The sequence below is a fragment of the Rhinolophus hipposideros genome (genome assembly GCF_964194185.1).
Source record: "Rhinolophus hipposideros genome assembly, chromosome: 6".
Taxonomy (NCBI): Eukaryota; Metazoa; Chordata; class Mammalia; order Chiroptera; family Rhinolophidae; genus Rhinolophus; species Rhinolophus hipposideros.
In genome coordinates, this window is record NC_138052.1 from 17,307,519 (window position 1) to 17,326,885 (window position 19,367).

The 19,367-nt window shown below is 34.7% G+C and overlaps 1 protein-coding gene across 6 annotated transcripts in view; it reads left to right on the forward strand.

Annotated features, from left to right (window-relative positions):
- Window positions 1-19,367, forward strand: part of CCNT2 (cyclin T2) — a 41,721-nt gene that overhangs the window by 8,116 nt on the left and 14,238 nt on the right. For all 6 annotated transcript variants that reach the window (XR_013993574.1, XM_081052612.1, XM_081052615.1 and 3 more), the window contains 2 exons: window positions 15,604-15,732; window positions 17,844-17,904. Coding sequence is in view for 5 of the 6 variants with exons in the window: in XM_081052612.1 (XP_080908738.1) it covers window positions 15,604-15,732; window positions 17,844-17,904 (190 nt within the window). In the remaining variant the exon portion in view is untranslated. The remainder of the gene's footprint in view (window positions 1-15,603; window positions 15,733-17,843; window positions 17,905-19,367) is intronic.

Here is a 19,367-nt window from a genome sequence, read left to right on the forward strand (position 1 = left end):
TTGCCCATTGCACTTTGGTGTGTTCATGATCCATGATGTATGTCACACTTTAAAGCATACCTTCTCTCAACCGTACAAAACTGACGTCACCAAACAAGTTGAAACTTGCCACACGCTGTTACTAAGGTTCGACATGCTGTTTCCCAGGCCGCTTCCCCTGTTGAAGATCCCTGCCTTTCCATGGATGGCACTTGGCAGCAGCCTTCACTTCACCGCACTTGTCGTTGATGCCTCCTGATTCAGTAGATCTCACCTGGGGGCAGTGTTGCACACAAAGGGACGTTTGACAATACCTAGAGGCATTTTTGACTTTCATGAGTGGGGGAAAGGGTGCTACTGGCCTCTTGTGGACAGAAGCCAGGGATACTGCTAAACATCTCACGACGCACAGGACAGCACAACATAACAGAAAGTTACGTGGTCCAAAATGTCAGTAGTCGTGAGGTTGAGAAAACCCTGCGTTGCTAACCTTGAGTTAATTGAGTGAAGGAGACTGACTAAAGCTATGTTTTTCCTCTAGATTAATTTTGAGTGTATTTCACCCGTTCTAGTAAGAAATCACCTATTCATCTGTAATCCCTTAAGGACCTTGAGAACAAAGATCACACTTGTAAATTTTTTTTTCTTGAAAAAAATTTTTTTAGTTTCATTTGTAATCTTTCAAATTGAAGGCTTTAGGGAAACTGGTTTTGATATTCCTAAAATTTAACTTTTAAATTTAGTTCGTTAATGTTGCCTTTTGGTGAAATAATAATTGTTTCTTAGCTAAAGTCACACAGCAATAGAATAACAAAAGCAAAAATTTTACCCAGTTCTAGAAGACCCCATAGTTTATGCAGTTGTCACTATGTCTACCTCAATTATCTGTTACTAGGCATCTCCTCATAGCCCTGAAATTTCTCACTGAAAGCAATATGTATAAAGCTTTTGCAGTGTGCTACTTGTGATTCACCAACTACTTGCATCAGAATTATCAGAATGCTCATTATAAATATGCTTTATTGGTCTGTACTTTAGACCTATGTAATCAAGAATATCTGTGGTGGGACCTGGGATTCTTTACCTTAACAAGCTTCCCAGGTGATACTAATGACTACAAAACTTGAAGACCATTGGTTTAAATTTTGCTTTTTCCTATGTGTGTGTCATAATAACCCATTGTTATACTCTGGTCATGTTTTATAGAAGTCAGATCAGCATGCATTTCATTCCTTTACTTCCTAAAGTGTCTTGTGAAATCTGAATGGTTGTTTATGTTATAGCTCACTTCTTCTGCCTTTTAATTTAATAAAACAATTAGTCCAAGAATAATCTTATGTTCAAAATCCATTAATACTACGAAATACTGCAGTGCTCTCCAGTACAACTTTTTGCAATAATGGAAGTATCCTGTATCTTTGCTGTTTAAAATGATGGATACTAACCAAACATATTTCCTGGATTATAAATTTGAGATTATTAGACTAAGTGATTTCTAAATTCTTTTTCAGCTGTAAATTGCATGAATGAAATTTATGGAAATCCCACTGTGTAACAAGGCACTTAGTCATCTCAGCTACAGTATTATCCTCCTGAGGAAACATGTAGTTACTAAGTAACTTGTCCAATGTCCAAGCAGCCCTTATGTGATTGGTATTTTATGCATTGTGCATCCCTACTTTTTTTCTATATGGTGCTTTCTCGTTACTTTTCATGTGACCGTGATCTGTCAGTTTTTAAGTAAGACTCAGCTGAAGTTCTAACTCTTCATAAAGCATTCCCCGGATAACTGCGCTCTTCTAAATTTTTATCTCTGATCTTATCTTTGGGTCCTATTCACATCCTATTGTATTCCATCTATTTGGTGTCCTTTTGTATTGTAGCATAACTGCGTGTATGAGGTGAAATTTTTATTATTATTATAAAACAAAAACAAAACCACCAAACAAATGGATAGCTTAATGAATTATAAGACATACAGCCTTGTAACCCCTACTCAAGTCAAGAAACAAAACTTTGCTCACTACCCCAGAAGTACCTCCATATGCACCATCAACCCCTTCTCTCCCTCCCGAAAGTCATCAGGATTTTTATGTTATAGTAATCACTTTTTTAAATTCCTTTATAGTTTTACCACCTAACTCTGAATTCCTAAACGCTACAATGTAGTCTTGCCTATTACTAAAAATTTAATAGGCCTTTTAAATTTCAATGTACAGATTTCCCCTCCATCCCTTTCTTTTACCTAAATTTTATCTGTTGAAGAACCTAAGGCATTAGACCAAAAGAGTTTCCAACTTCTCTGGAATTTGCTGTTTGTATACGCATGATGCAGTTTATCACGTTCCTTTGTTCTTGTGTTCCCTGCAAATTGCCAGTTGGATCCAGAAATTTGATCAGACTCATGTTAGATCCCTTTGGCAGAAGTACAGGTGGTGTTATGTTCTTTCATCAGGAGGTACGTAATGTCTGGTTTTTGTGGTGTTAGCAGCTATTGATATCCAGTGCCTAGATCCTTTCGTTGTGGTACTCTTAATTGTCATTTCTTCTTCATTTATTAATTGGAATATTTTTATAATGGAATGCTATGATTCATATACTATTTGGACACCCAGTGGTACAGTTCATAGAGGAAAAGACAGGATAAATACTTATTTCTTGCCCTATATGTGCCACCTTTGTTGAGACAATTTACATACCATGCATTTCACCCACTGGAAGTGTACAACTTAATAGTTTTTTTAGTGTACTCAGAGTGTGCATCAATTTAAAAAATTTTCATTATCCAATGAAGAAACCCCACACCGTTTGGCCCTCTCTCCCCATTTTCCCCCCAACTCATTCTGAGCATTTTCTATAAATGGAATTATACACTATGTGGTCCTTTGTGACTGGACGCTTTCACTTTGCACATGTTTTCAAGGTTCGTCTTTGTTGTACCATATATATCAGTACTTCATTTATTTTGCTTGATGAACTACCATAATACCATTTCATGTATATTCATTAGTTAATGAACACTTGGGTTGTTTTCACTTTTTGGCTATCATATTGCTGCTATGAGTATTTATGTCTAAATTTGTGTGTGGACATACGTTTTGGTTTCTCTTGGGTGTATACCCAGTAGAATTGGACTGTAGTAACTTTGTACCTTAATGATCTTGGATAGCTTCCTCACTCTCTTACAGCACACTGTTCCAGGTTCATCTTGTATATTTTGTGCTCCACAGCTGCATTAACCATTCTTTAAGAAACTTTTTTTTTTTGATTACCGAGTGATATTGTTTCTAGGCATCTTGAATGCACAGAAAGAGGAAATACATAGTACAGTGAATATATATTCACTATGTACATCAGTATATTAAGTGTTATTCTTCATTTACACGTTAAATATATAAAATAGATGTTGGCTGGCCTTTTTTTTTTTTTTTAATTTTATTGAGGAACAGTGTGTTTCCCCAGGGCCCATCAGCTCCAAGTAGTTGTCCTTCAATCTAGTTGTGGAGGGCACAGCTCGCTGGCCCGTGTGGGAATCGAACCAGCAACCCTGTTGCTCAGAGCTTGCGCTGTAACCAACTGAGCCATCCTTCCACCCCTGGCAGCCCTTTTTTGTATGTGTTTATTTTAAATATACATTTAAAATACCTCAGAGTTCATTATATTATATCTCTGACCTTTCACACCCAAATCTTAGTTCTTAAGAGTGTGAGGATGAGGGATGATAGAATTTAAATATCCCATAGTCACATATTAACTTAGTTCCATATTACACAAATAAATTTCAGAATAACAGTACGATCACCATCAGTATTTTACTGAGACCAGTTAAATGTTTCTGCTCTGCTCTCGCATCTTACCCCTGGTTTTTAAAAGTCATAGCTCCATTATCTTAAATAACCATTACAAAACTCTCCCTTTTAATCCTTATTTAATCTTAGTTCTTCATGTAACTGTATTGTTCACTACCAGTGCTTATGTTGAAGTCTTTGCAGTCATTTTGAAGACCACGGAAACAATATTCTCTGAATCGCATGTTTAGAAGTTTGCCCTTAATAGTCAGGGTTAGTTTTGCTGGATAAAAAAAATCTTGATTTACGCTTTCTTTTCTTGGGTATTTAAATACGTAACAACTTTTTTCTGGCATAAAGCACAGTTTGGGTGGTGATCTAACTTTCTTAAATGTATTGTTGTCTAAATGGCCAAAGGATTTCTTTTTTTCTTAAAATTCAGTAATTTTACTACAATGTATCTTAATGTTGGTTCTGGGTTGGTACATTCAGGTGTGTGATGAGCTCTTTCAATATGTAATCTCACATCTTTTCTACTTATGTTTCGTGTTTTGAATTATTTTCTTAATGTCTCATTAGTTTGGAGGTATGCTACTGTTTTAATTTTTTGTTTGTTTTTCATTGTGGTAAATACATGTATATGTAACAAAATATACCATTTTAACCATTTTTTTAAGTGTATGGTTTAGTGACATTAAGTACGTTCACATTGTTGTGCTATTATCACAACCATCCATCTCCAGAACTTTTTTATCTTCTCAAGCTGAAGCTCTGTATTCATTAATCAAACTCCACATTTCCCCCGCTCCTACTCACTGGCAACCACCATTTTACTTTCTTTGTCTATGAATTTCTTGGTACCTCATATAAGTGGAATCATACAATATTTGTCCTTTTGTGTCTGGTTTCTTTCACTTAATGTCTTCAAGATTGATCCATGTTGTAGCATGTGTTAGAATTTCCTTCCTTTTGTATATATGTGCCACATTTTGCTGATCCATTTATCCGCCGGTGGACAGTTGGATTGCTTTTACTTTTTGGCTATTGTGAATAATGCTTCTATGAACATTAGTATACAAATAATTGCTCAAGTCCTTGCTTTCAGTTCTTACTGGGTATATACACAGAAGTGAAATTACTAGATCACACTGTAATTCTGTTTAAATTCTTTAGGAACTGCCATATTATTTTTCACAACCATAGCACCATCTTAACATTCCCACTAGCAATGCACAAGAGTTTCTAATTTCTTCACATCACCAATGCTTGCTCTTTTCTGGTTTTCTGATAATACCCATCCTGTGATGGGCAGTCAGTTAGCTCAGTTGGTTAGAGCACGATGCTTATAACACCAAGGTTGCCGGTTCAATTCCCGCATGGGCCACTGTGTGCTGTGCCCTCCACAACCAGATTGAAACAGCTGTTTGGCTTGGAGCTGATGGGTCCTGGAAAAACTCACTTAAAATAAATAAAAGTTTAAAAAAAATAACCATCCTGGGAAGTGGTATCTTGTAGTTTTGATTTGCATTTCTCTGATGGCTAGTGATGTTGAGCATCTTTTTTTCCCCCATCTCTGCCTCCTCCCCACACTCCGGTTCAAGCTGTTGTTTCTCAGTCTAATTGTGTAGGACACAGCTCCCTGGCCCATGCTGGTATTATGAGCCTTCTGCTCCTCCCGGCTGAGGCAGACGGTCGCCAGTTGTTGGTCGGCCACTTACAGCAGCTCACGGCAGCCAGCTGCTCACAATAACCACCGGCTACTCACGCTGGCCACCAGCTGCTCACGGTAGCCCACACCAGCACACAGCAGCGCACAATAGCCCATCTTCAGGGAGAGCTGTTCTTCACAATCATAGCTGTAGAGGGCACAACTCATTGGCCCATGTGGGATTCAAACCAGCGACCGCGGCATTAGGAGCATGGCGCTCAAACCACCTGAGCCACCTGGCCAGCCCAAGCATTTTTTTACGTGCTTATTGGGGCATTTACATATCTTCTTTGGGAAAATGTCTACTTAAGTCCTTTTTCCATTTTTAAATTGTTGTTAAAATGTAGTTCTTTATGTAATCTGGATATTCCTTATCAGATACATGATTTGCAAATATTTTCTCCCATTCTTTGGACTGTCTTTTTACTTTCTGATGCACAAAAGTTTTTAATTTTTATAAAGTCCAGTTTACCCATTTTTTTCTTTTGTTGCCTGTGCTTTTGGTGTCACATCCAAGAAATCATTGCCAAATCCAAAGTCATAAAGCTTTTTCCATTTTCTTCTAAGAGTTGTATAGTTTTAGTTCTTGTATTTAGGTTTGATCCATTATGACTTAATTTTTGTATCTGGTTTAAGGTAAGGATTAGATTTCATTCTTTAGCATGTATCCAGTTTTTCCATTACTGTTTGTTGAAAAAAAAAAGCAGTTCTTTCTAATGTAATTTTGTTGCTTGGGGATAACTCTTATAATTTTTTCTTAGAGGTATCTTTGCACGGCCTAAATACTCTACGTTACTCACTTTTGTAGGAGAGATTACTTTTCCTGAGCTTTAAGTAGATGTGCTTCAGAGAAGCTTTTCACTTGAGCTACCTTTTCTGTTATTTTGTGTAATGTTCAGAAATGTAGCAGCTTGTTTTCTGAGGTTTAACTGCCTACGATCCCCCTCCCTCATCTTCACCTTCTCTTTGCAGTGTCTCTATCCTGCCAATTTTGCTTTTGTTCCCAGACATTTCTCTTCATGTAGTCCTGGAAGAGAGCCTTGGGAATTGAATTTCAAAATTTCGTGGACATTAACTTCAGCCCTTTACTCCTTACTCTAGGCCTCTTGCATCCACTCACTTATTGGACTTTATAAAATTCCTCCTAGGTTAAGCTATTGTTCTCAGATTGGCCCACCGTGATTTCTAATGAATGCCTCTTGGCTACTTTGAAGTTCTTCTGTTATCAGTCTAGCACATGCTCCATTACTTTCCTTTGCTTCTTGTTAGGTAGATGCTGATACTATGTAGATATTGTGGTTATACAGTATTCTGTTTTGCATTGGGGAGATTTCCTAGGAATGCCTTATCAAGTGGTTTGGTTATACATATCGATGGGGTTTTGGTTTTGCTATCTTGTTACTCTGGTTTTCTGTGGGGATTTGGGTATCGACTGTCACTGTCTTATAATTCCTCACATAAGACATTAAAATGGTCATCTTTAATCACTTTAGAAGGTGATACATTAATTTCCAATCACACTACAATAGATTGTCATTTAAATGTACTTAATAGGTATAAGTTCTAGGAAGATAAGGATGATTTTTTAATAGTAATTAGGTAACTTGAACTTCCTTCTGTTAAACAAGGAGGATGATCTATCTGGGAGAGTTTACTGATAGATGTTAAAATATATATATATGTGGGCCAGCCCAGTGACTTAGGCGGTTGGAGCTCCGTGCTCCTAACTCCGAAGCCTGCCGGTTCGATTCCCACATGGGCCAGTGGGCTCTCAACCACAAGGTTGCCGGTTCAACTCCTCGAGTCCCGCAAGGGATGGTGGGCTCCACCCCCTGCGACTAAGATTGAACACGGCACCTTGAGCTGAGCTGCCGCTGAGCTGCTGGATGGCTCAGTTGGTTGGAGCGCATCCTCTCAACCACAAGCTTGCCAATTCGATTCCTCAACTCCCGCAAGGCATGGTGGGCTACACACCCCCTGCAACTAACGACAACTGGACCTGGAGCAGAGCTGCACCCTCCACAACTAACATTGAAAGGACAACAACTTGACTTGGAAAAAATCCTGGAAGTACACACTGTTCCCCAATACAGTTTTGTTCCCTTTCCCCAATAAAATCTTTTTTTAAAAAAAATATGTATACATACATATATGATGTTTTTGATTGATTTTTTTTCAAATTGATTCTGAAAAGAACTCTAGAAAGTTTTACAAAAGGTTTAATATTATTTTGAAACATTGTGCTCTATCTGCCTAATTTACAGGGATGTTGATTATGGTGTGTATTATGTATTACACAAGTCTTTATAAGATCTTCATGAAGCAGCTTTATTTTTCAAAATTAGATGATTATAAAATATTCAAATAATTCAAAGCTTTTCTGTGTGCACACACAAGCATGTGTCTGTTAGTCTTGTAGTTCACATGCTTCTGTGGTGGCTTTAGCCCGTGTACCCGAGAACAGACACATTTTGTACAATATGGTAATATGATTCTAAACTAAGTCTCATCGTTGAGTGTTTGCATTGGCCAAGGCACACAAAGGTCTCTATATAAAGGCTGACTTTTTTTAAAGAACAAAGTGCCTAAATCATTACACAGTTTAAATATGTATACACATTCTAGAGAATGGGGGAAATGATGGAAACCTTACTAACCTACAATATTTTGGAGCATTAACTTAATATCCTATATTTTAAAAAGTTATGGTTTGGGCTGGCCGGTTAGCTCAGTTGGTTAGAGCGCGGTGCGCATAGCACCAAGGTTGCCAGTTCGATCCCTACATGGGCCATGTGAGCTGCGCCTTCCACAACTAGATTGAAACAGCTACTTGACTTGGAGCTGATAGGTCCTGGAAAAACACTTAAAAAAGAAAAAAGTTATGATTTAAGTTGTAAAGCTGGCATATTAAGTATTCCTGATGTGATCATGTTTAAAGAAATACATGTAATGTGAAGTTTTTCTCTAAATCATTTGAGTCTGATACAGAAAAAGAAATGAATGATGAGGACTACAATAATTCACCTACGTGTTCATTGTTAAAATATTTTGAAGTTATGGCGTTGATGGCTCATACTTAGTGACAGTGTGCTGTCTGTTTGCATGACAACAATTATTCCACAAATATTGAGTGCATATTAGGTAACAAAGCAGTATGCAAAGTTGGTATTTATTTTCTTACAAATAAGAGTGCTTTTCCCTAAGGGATTTATTTACGTTTTAGTAGGAGAAGAAAAAGAAACTTGTCTATCTAATGTGGGAATAACTAGGAACGGAAATAAATTTGAGCTAATTTGTGATGCCTATGAATATTTAATAATTTAAATCTTTTATATAATCTTAATGAATTTTCTATTTAGAATGTCAGCAGTGGGTTGCAACTTGTGCTTATATATAGAGGCTGACCAAAAAATGTTTACACATTTTAACAAGGGAATAAAAACTATTAAAATTGTAATACTCACTATATACCGATAACAAAAGATGAATACAAGTCACGTTTGACTTCTGCAATTACAAGAGATGCTCAAAGTGATTACCATCAGCATCCAGACACTTCTGATTACGGCAAACTACTGCTTGAGCAACGTTGACCAAAGTGTCCACTTGTACATATTTTTGGCACCCCTGGTATATTTGTCTATATAAAACCACTAACTAGATGCGGTTAATTTCCTATTTCTTTACTATGTTAAACGTTGTTACTAGAAAAATCTTAAGTACATATGTGGCTCACATTGCATTTGTAATTGACAATGCTGTTTTGGGTTATAAACTTTTAAAAGAAGTACTAGTTAATGGAAAGTGTAGACATTTGTATCTATCAACAAATAAATTACGGTGCAATTCACACTGTAGTAATTTGTTCTGTAGAGAAGTGTGCACATTCAAATTTTAAATTGAGGACTTATTTAGTAGTTTAAAAAATAGGAATGATGAATCTTTTCTGCTCAAGAATCTTCGGATTATGAAAACTGACAGTTTCCATGCTGGAAAAATAAAATAGCCTAGACATTTGAAATAGCCAAGAGATAAATAAAATAGCCGAGAGAGCAGGGAAAGGAAATTCTGAGGATTTGGAGGTAGTCTTTAAGTGATGAATTCATTCAGAGATGATACCAGATTTTTACAAGCTCCCCATATCCTTAGATGTTTTAGATAGTTTGTATTGCTCTAGTTAAATGATTGGTGTTTTAAGCACTTAATAAGAGTAGGTATTTGAATTAATGATATATGGTTCACTTTATGTAGACTTAAACATCTGTTCAGATTATTTTTGTTAACCAAGCAAACTAACGGTTTTCTGAAATAATTGCATAATTAAATGTCAATGTGAATCATTATTTAAGAGATGGATATATACCTTCTGAAAGTGAAACCTAGTTAAATGTGCAATAAAGTTATACATGGTTAACGTGAATTTTGTTTACCAATATTTGTTGTGCTATGATAGAGCTTTTGGTTTCCTTCAAATTTCCTTTGATGGTGTGTGTACACTAAATATTTACCAGATATCTTTATTTAAGAGATGTCTTTAACATTAGCTCCTTTTAAAAAACATCTATTAAGTTATAATTCACATACCATAAAATTCACCCACTTAGAATGTACAGTTCAATGGGTGGGTGTATTTACAGAGTTGTACAACTATTAGGTTGGTGCAAAAGTAATTGTGGTTTAAAAGGCTATAAAAATTGCAAAAACCTTGGTTACTTTTGCACCAACCTAATACCATCACAGGCTTAAGTTTATAATATTTTCATCAACCCAAAGAGACGTTTTAAGATTTATGTGGACTATTTGAATACTTATGCAATGTTAATGTCCTTGTTTCACAGTACTTATGACTACTCGGAGGGTGGTAGGAACCGAGTATAAGGCAGAAATAGAGAGTTAATGAAATGCTAAGAATACTCTGAAGTATAAGTTAGTGTTGTTTTTCATTCTGTAACAAATTCGTAATGGTGAGGTACTCTTCAGTAAATGTTACAATGCCAGACAGCAGTAAGCATATTAAATATGTTTAAATGTAATTGTGGCAATCAAACTTTATTCTCTTAGTACTGCTTTTTAGCAATACTGAATACTAGTACTTTTCAGTCTTTAAGCCAGCTCTCTATTAAATATAACTAGATGTCCCAAATAACGTCCAACCTGAAGATTTTTAAATTCTCAATGTAAATTCTTATGTTGACAGTATTATATTCACACATAATTATATAGGTAGCAAAGTAACTAAAATACCACATTGGGTTAATGACATTTTCTGTAACAGTGTAATGCCAGTCTTTTCAGTGCAGCAAAATTAAGGGTTTAAATCACTTTTAACATTGTATTGGAATTTTGGTTTAATTTGTTTGAGCTCGGTGATCTTTCTCATAAACGAATGGACATTTTGACCTATTTCATTTTCTTTATTGGGAACTGTATCTCCCTTGCTTTTCCTTTTATCTAAATTTCTACTTTCCTTTTTGTATTCTAGGAGCTTCTTTCTACTAGGAGTCTTTGCTAAAGTTACAACATTACCACTTTTCCTTAACTATAGCCTTAGGCAAGTGATTTCCAAATCTTAAGCTATGATATCTAGAACTAGCTATTTATTTATTAATGAAGTCCCTTTCAAGGCACAGAAAATTATTATCTTAGTCTTAGGAGAGGGGGAAGTATTGGGACAGGTAAGGGACGGGGAGAAATGGCTTCACCAGCCTGTAGGACCTAAAGATAAAACATAAGAACGGTTTAGGTGCCTGTTAATACTATATTAGCAAATAGAAAACAAACTTGAAAGTCTTTTTTTTGTTGGTTTTTTTTAGGGCTTTTTTGGATTAGGAGATTTAAATTTGAGTAATAGAACGGCTATGGGTAGATCTTAAATACAAATGTACGTACAAAGTGTGTGCACAAAATTAATTACTAAAAGAATAAAGACCAGAATGAGTCTCTTAAAACTGGTCATCTTTGGTGACTTAAAAATTACCCAGTCGTTTTGTGAATGCAAACTGACCTTGCCTCCAACTATCAAGGTTGAACCAAGCAATGGAGAGTGAAAATTGTCAGCAGTGAGGGTATCTAGCGCAGAAAGGGAGACGACGGCCAGAAATGGGCCAGGAGGAGAATAGGTGGAGAAGGAAGGGAGTAAAAGGGGGTGGAAACAACTGGACGGAGAAGAGAAGAAAGGAATCTGAGTATAACCATTGACATAATGTCAGGTGTCATTATTTTAGTGTTTGAAACACTTAGTTAGAACTGAGAACTTTTAAAAATTGAGTTTTACTGGAAGGAAGAAGGCGAGCAAGAACAAAGGAATTTTAAAAAGCATGTTAAATCACTTAAAATTTAACATCAACACTGACAATACTCAATTGGCATAATGTGTGAGGCACTATTCTAAGTGCTCTACATATATTGATTCATTTAATCTCCATCACAACTTTATAAGAAGGTACTGTTGCTCCCATTTTACAGATGCAAAAACTGAGCCACAAAGAGAATGAGCAATTTGCGTAGGCTAGTCAGATGACAGCCAGGATCCACTGAGGCAGTCTTTGACAGCTGTGCGACAGCTGGCTTCATCACCTCAACCTGTCCCTCTCCATGATTTGTATAGTATATTTCTGTAGAAATTTGTCTCATTTTGAGGATTTAGTATCCTCTTGAAATAGCTGTACATCTACTAGATGACAAACTCTGGACTACTTCAGAATCATTTTATCTTCCCTTTAGTTACAGTATCTGGAGAAAGTTTATTATTAAACTAGAGACCAAAATGCAAAGACAGACAGTGCATGATCCCTGTCCCCAGTGAACAGAATCTGTTTGTAGTTGCTTCATCACTTGAATCAACCGAGTATGGACTCCAGTGTTGGTATGAACTCTGTGACTTTGAACCAAGTTTACGTGTGTTTGGTAAAAGCCACCAGACCAACTAATAATATTGCCATTACTTATAACTTCTGGAATTCTTTTCCTTTTAATAAGCCACACAACAGAATCAGTTTTTTGTACAAAAAGCAGTACCTAGTTTGATTACTTTCTTTAGTCATCCTTAAAATTAAAGCCTCACATGGATGGCCACAAAATATTTATCTAAAAAGGTGTTTTGTTTGGTTTGTTTGGGTTTGTTTTTACCACCTGATAGAGTAAACTGTTTGCAGGCTGCAGAGGAGGCAGTGTGAATGGAGTTAGTGGATTTCACCAAGAACTTGGGAAGTGTTGGGTGTTAGTTGCACTGGAGGAGGATGAGGACTATTTAGAGAGAACAGAAAGGCCTCTGTGAGGAGTGTGGTAAATACACCAGGAATCTACCCTGAAGGTCACTGATTGTTTAGTTCCCTGAATACTTAATTTTTAAGATCATTTGCAGAATTTTAGAATCATTCACTAGTACACATTATTTCCATTGAGACTATCTTCTAAGGAGAAACACTGTGTGGTGTGAAAGTACCTCTGGATATTGAGGCTTTCAAAAAGTCTGAAGAGGATGCAGCTGAGACTGGGTATACTACAAGATTTTACCAAGCAAAACTCATTGGAGACTTTAAGAAGTGCCTTTTAGGCAAGTAAGAGAAATTTTGGATCACCTGGCAGTTAGGAAGGAAGTTTAAATATTAAGTTCAGTCTAATCTGACTTTTGAATTGATGCTCTTTTGCTTCGCTCTTTGATTAATAGTTGTGACATTTGAAGGCTGGCTTAGCCATTCCCCTCTTAGACATGAACAAGAAAATGAATGAGAGGTTGTAGGAAACTGAGTGTTATCTTCATTTTATGGGGTGTTTCTTACATTTCTTACGTTGGTATCGGCTCTCAGATTTTTATTGTGGTATTTGGAATACTTTGAATATAGCATTGGTGCCTTACACAGAGGTGCTAAAAAGAGGGTACCAAAAAAATGTGTACATATTTAAGAAAGGAAAAAAACTAATATAATTGTAATACAATGAATGATGCTAGCATTCGTTTGATTAACGCCATCTTTTGAGCAAACGTCATACTACATGCACATTACTACGTAATTCAGTTCAACTTCGAAAAGTAATACTCGTACATAGATAACATCTCTTAAAATGTGTACATTTTTTTCGCACCCCCTGTCTATAGATTATCCACATGTCATTCAGATATATATTGAATAGTAGCTACACAGTGCTAGATAATGAGAACATGAATGAATAATTCAGTCTTTGTGTTCAAGCTGCTTCTAGACTGTCAGGACAGATGAAATTAATAACCCAAAGGTAGAATACAGCATAAGTACAATGGTGGAGGTATGCACAATTTCCTATTGAATAAAGAAGGGTACTTCATTCTGACTCAGGGATTTTACCTTAGGAAGAGGTGCTCTTTTGAGTTAATCCTTTAAATAGAAAAGGAATTAAATAGACAAAGTAGGCAGCAGTGGTAGGAAATTTTAAGTGTGTGGAAAAAAAATAACTGATGTAGGAATTATTGTTTGATCTCAGTTATCTTATACTTTCTGCACCTCAGAAAACTCCCCGCCCTGATGGCTGCTATTTAACTGGTATTTCAAGAATGTTAACTAGTTTTGATGTTGCTTAATTAAATCTGTTGTAAAGAAGAGTAACAGTAGTTTATTCTAAATCCATGAAAACTCAGAATAAGTTTTTTTGAGCAGTCTCAATTTTTAAAATATTTTCCTTGTAATTTTAATTTAAAAAGATGGAAAAAGCTTGAAAGTCCGAGTTGAAATTACTCAGTCCTTTTAAGGTAACATTGTTTGGAGCCAAACTCAATTTTTAGGTCAGTTATAAAGATTTGTACATCAGGAAGGAACTTCATTTTTACTCCATTTATTAATCTGCAAATGGATTTGGACTAAAGAAGGTCCCTTTCAGATCCAAAAACCAGTGATTTAATTTCGTGTCTCAGCAATGATATTTGTAAGTTGTTTTAAAAGCTCTCAGAGCTAAGGGTCCACCTTCTCTGTATGAGAAAGTTTCTCCTTGTGTTACCTTCCCCAAATCACATATCATGAGTTATGTCCCCTCGCCTGCCTCCTTTGGCCTTGTTTCTGATTAGTGGTTGATCCCCAAGATACAGTGAGGCCCAGATGTTCATCTCTTGAAAAATAATGTACCTGAATCTTTATCTTTAGAAATTATCTTTCCACGGGATATTCCTTTTTTAAATTAAATTTATTGGGGTAACATTGGTTAATAATTTTATATAAAGTTTCATGTGTGCATCTTTCCGATACAACATCTGTATACTCCATTGTGTGCTCACCACCTAAAATCCCTCTGTCACCATGAGGTATTTCTTGTATGGGATCTTCTTGTATGGGATCTTTAAACTCTTGTAATTGAGTTTAAAGTATGCCTGTTTTCTGAATCAGCAATTATTTGGTTTATTTGTAACTTTGGGAGTAAATATTTGCTCAGAATTGATGTTTCCCTGTCTTACTCAATGTCTTTGTTAGAGCTCTGTTTTTATACTTCTATCAGAAGAACATAATTCACTAAAACTAAAAAAAATTGCTAATTTTTCTATCTCCAACTGGCAATGTTTCTACTCTGTTGGTTTATCTGACACATTTATTCCGTTTTCTACGCTGCTTTTAATACTACACTAGTACAGTAATAGAGATATTAAGAGCAGTTTTATATGCAGACTCTTCTTCTCATTTTTCCTTGTTATAGATCCTTTTTTCTGTCTCTTAAGCAAGATTGTGTGGCTCTTAGCCACACAGTGAATTATTAATTTAAAAGAACTCTAGAAAGTGGTGACTGCCCCAAAAGGGAAAATCTGAATATACTTTATAATCCACTTTTCATCTTTTTGTTTCAGCTATTGCTTCTTCATTAGTTGTCTTGAGGGTTTTTTTCCTTTTCCTTCTCAATGTGCATTAACATTTAAACTCTTTCTCGGTTAGCTAAAATGTAAGTCTTTTCCCTTTTTCCCTTTAGAATTCTACTTGCAAAACAAGTAAAACAGATTGTATAGACTTGGGTAACTAGTTCTATGTAATGAATAACTTTATCAAAACTCTTGTGATGCGTCAGTCTTGTCATAGCCCGACTAGTGGTTCCTTCCTTGCATACCCCTCCCCTTTAGAAAGTAGCTTTTTCCAAAATTGTTTTGAAATAACCAAATTTTTATCTTCTCTGCAGGTAATATCACCTACTGCATTATTTTTGGCTGCAAAAGTGGAAGAACAGGCTCGAAAACTTGAACATGTTATCAAAGTAGCACATACTTGTCTGCACCCTCTAGAGCCACTGCTGGATACTAAATGTGATGTATGTAAAGACGGGTGTTTGTGCTTTTTCTCGCTAAGTTTGAAACCTTTTCATTATTTTGGTACCAGTAAAAACATAATTCATTTAGTGTTGCCTTCCAAATGTTGCTTCTTTCTTTTACCACTTAGGAATCAATCTGGCAGAAACATATTAAATACGTTTATGAATTATAATATCATTCTGAATCATGTAAGGCTTTGATTCAAAGGTACTTTCTGTTTCACATTTTTGTTGTTTTTCTTCACAGCAAACCTGTGATATATATGGAGGGTAAATCCTATCACCTCCATTGTTTGGGTGTTTTTAAGACAGAGATAAATAGTCAGCAAATGAAGGAATAAGAAATCCTTTGGATTTACCTCTAGACCAGTAATTCGTCTTTTCACAGAATTGTTTCTTTATTAATGCTTACTGCTACTTATCTCTCTGATACATAAAAATACATTTCACTATGCTTTCATGAGCGGCATTTGTAAAAAGTATTTTAATTTTCCTAAAGATTAATACTAGATTGCAAACAACTTGCTCATCATCAACATTTTAATAGTTCTTGTTTTGAAACCACCATTTAAAATTTTCTGACATCTTAAAACAAGCTAGAATTCTGTACCTTTAAAATCATTTTTTTTTATCAGTCTTACTATAGGTGAATTACTTTATCAGGAACTTTTAACTACTTATAACTATCAGATTATATCTATTCATTTTTTTTATTTAAGTTGAGTTTAAGGTCCATATTAAATATATCTGATTTTATAAATGACAATTTTATCCTAGATGTTGGCTTTAAAAGGGAGTAAAATATTAATGTAGCCATTCAATAATGAAGAATTGTAGTGTCTACTAACTTTACAAATTCAGAATTATTTCTTATGAATACTTAGGCCATTGTTCAAATAATAGAAATCTGTGTTTTAAAATCAGCTCAGTGACCTTTTCAAAATGGGGCATAAATAAAATTAAAGGTGCTTTCACTTTGGGTTTAGCAATATGTCCTTATATAAATGAATATTTATATATAATACATTTTCTTATCACTGTAGTCAATTTTCATGATCTAAGAATGAGATGGCAGAAAATTTTTCATATCTTTTATTTCCAGAGTAATTACAGTAGGGGAATAATTTATTCAACTTGAAGGAAAAGGTCCTCTATTTACGTCCCCATCTGTATATGATACATTATTTTGATATTTTATACTGTTTCCCTGAAAATAAAACCTAGCCGGATAATCAGCTCTAACGCATCTTTTGGAGCAAAAATTAATATAAGACCCGGTCTTACATTGTAATAAAATAAGACCCTTACATTATATTGTATAAGACCGGGTCTTACATTGTAGTAAAATAAGACCCGGTCTTATATTAATTTTTGCTCCAAAAGACACGTTAGAGCTAGATCTTATTTTCAGGTAAACACGGTATCTAAAATTTTCTCTTGTAATCTAGAAATCATAGGGTTTGTTTTTATTTTGTCTTTTCTGAAGAGAGGAAGTTAGTTATAAAAATAACTCACTGTGACTGTCAAGAAATTACATATGAAGTACTTTGATTAAGTTGATAAGCCTTATCTTTAAAGGCAGTTTTGAATTTGATGTTATTACCTGGGTTAATGCTTCCTGTTCTTAATGTGTCTTGAAGTCCCAATAATACCTCAATAAATTTTTACATTACAGATTGACGATCTCTTTTGTTTAATTAACTAACCCCCTTTCATATTATCATCATTATATAAAGGGATTTTTTTGTTGGTGGTGATCGTGGAGTATTGGGTTTTTTTGTTTGTTTTTTTAGTTTTTGCTTACATTTCCTGTATTAGAAGTAATTCAATTTAGACTTGTCACAGAATGTAGATTTTTCTCTAGCACCCTCAATTTATTTCCTAGGAGAGTAAATATTAATGTAGCCATTCAGTAATAGAGAATTATAGTGTCTACAAATTCATTACAAATTCAGAATTATTTCTTGTGAATGCTTAGGGTATTGTTCAAATAATAGAAATTTATGTTTTAAAATTAGCTTGTGACCTTTTCAAAATAAGGCACAAATAAAATAGTCTAGTGGTATGATTTTTGTCTTAAGCATTTTAATATTATTACTTTTACCTGGCAGGCTTACCTTCAACAAACTCAAGAACTGGTTTTACTTGAAACCATAATGCTACAAACCCTAGGTATGTACTTACGTCATTTATTATTTTGTGTGTGTGTTCTTCGGTGCAGTACAGTAAGTACTCAATGTCATCAATAGGTTCTGCAACTTTAGGTGAAACAACAAATAGCAAAACTAGTTTTGCCATAGGCTAATTGATATAAACAAGAATTAAGTTCCTATGTTATAACAAAATGATGTTGAACAAAATGACATTTGAAGACCTCTGTATTCTAAATAAAGGAAAAAGTTTCTGGAGTAATTTTATCATTGAAGAAAATTTTATTTAAAACAAAGCTTGGGGCTAGAATATTATCACCGGCTTATAAAACCATGTTTTGAATTTTAATTTCATAATTTAATTGAATGGTAAACATAGTCTTCAATGTGATTTTTATGTTTTCAGGTAATTGAGGCACTATGCCTCATTCTGGATTTGCATTGGAGAATAAAATATTTCTTTAGGGCTATTGCATGTGATTGTAATGTGTACAAACATACATGGCAGTTCTTGTTCTCCTACAGCTTATAGTCAGTATTTAATGAATTTATCACATCATTTTTAATGTGACATAATAGTTACTTAAATGTTGATCATCCTTTCCTAAAAGTTACATTGTCTGCAAAGTTTGTGCAATTTAAGTGATCACTAAAGATCATTTATTCTTTCACTTCACTGATGAGATTGAAACCTAACGTTTTGACTTGTGTAGTCATGTTATATTTCTTCTGGAAGAACATGGGCTTTATTGGGATCTGGATTTAAATCTGTAGACCTCTGACTTGCTTTGTAAACTTGAGCAAAGTTTCCTTTACCTTTTGTACCTCTATTTTGTGTAATGAGGTGAAATAATAATGCCTGCCTTAACATTGTGAATTTGAAGATGAAAGATAATGTAAGAAATTTGCCACATTGTGTGTTTATAAATAATCATTATTTATTATGGTAGTTAATTTTATTTATTACTCCATTCCCAAATGTTGAATTGTAATTATAGCTTCCCATCATGACAGATTCTTTTTATTACAAAAGTAGGTTGTTTGACATTTTTATCACTTGTTTGAAGTTTTTGTAGTATAAAAGATAAAAAATAGAACTGAGTCTTCTCATTCCTTCCAAATCCAATGATTTTGCATGTTGTTTATTGTCTTACAATGTAAAATTACATTAATATGAAAATTACAAATTTATATCATGAAGGCTGAAAAGGAAAATTATATTATGTGGAAATAATATAGTTATTTTATTTAAAACCATTATATCATATTTGTATAGTTTATGACAGATTTTTAAGCACAGAGAACGAATAGCATTGTTTTGTAAATTAGAATTTACAAATTACTCGTCTTTGGCTTTCATTAAAGTATGATTGTGCAGGTTTAATTACAGTAGAAATATATATAGACCATACAATAAGTTTATAACTCTAGATTACCTGTTTATTGGGATGTTAATTCATTTACTGCTTCTGAAGGCACTAAATG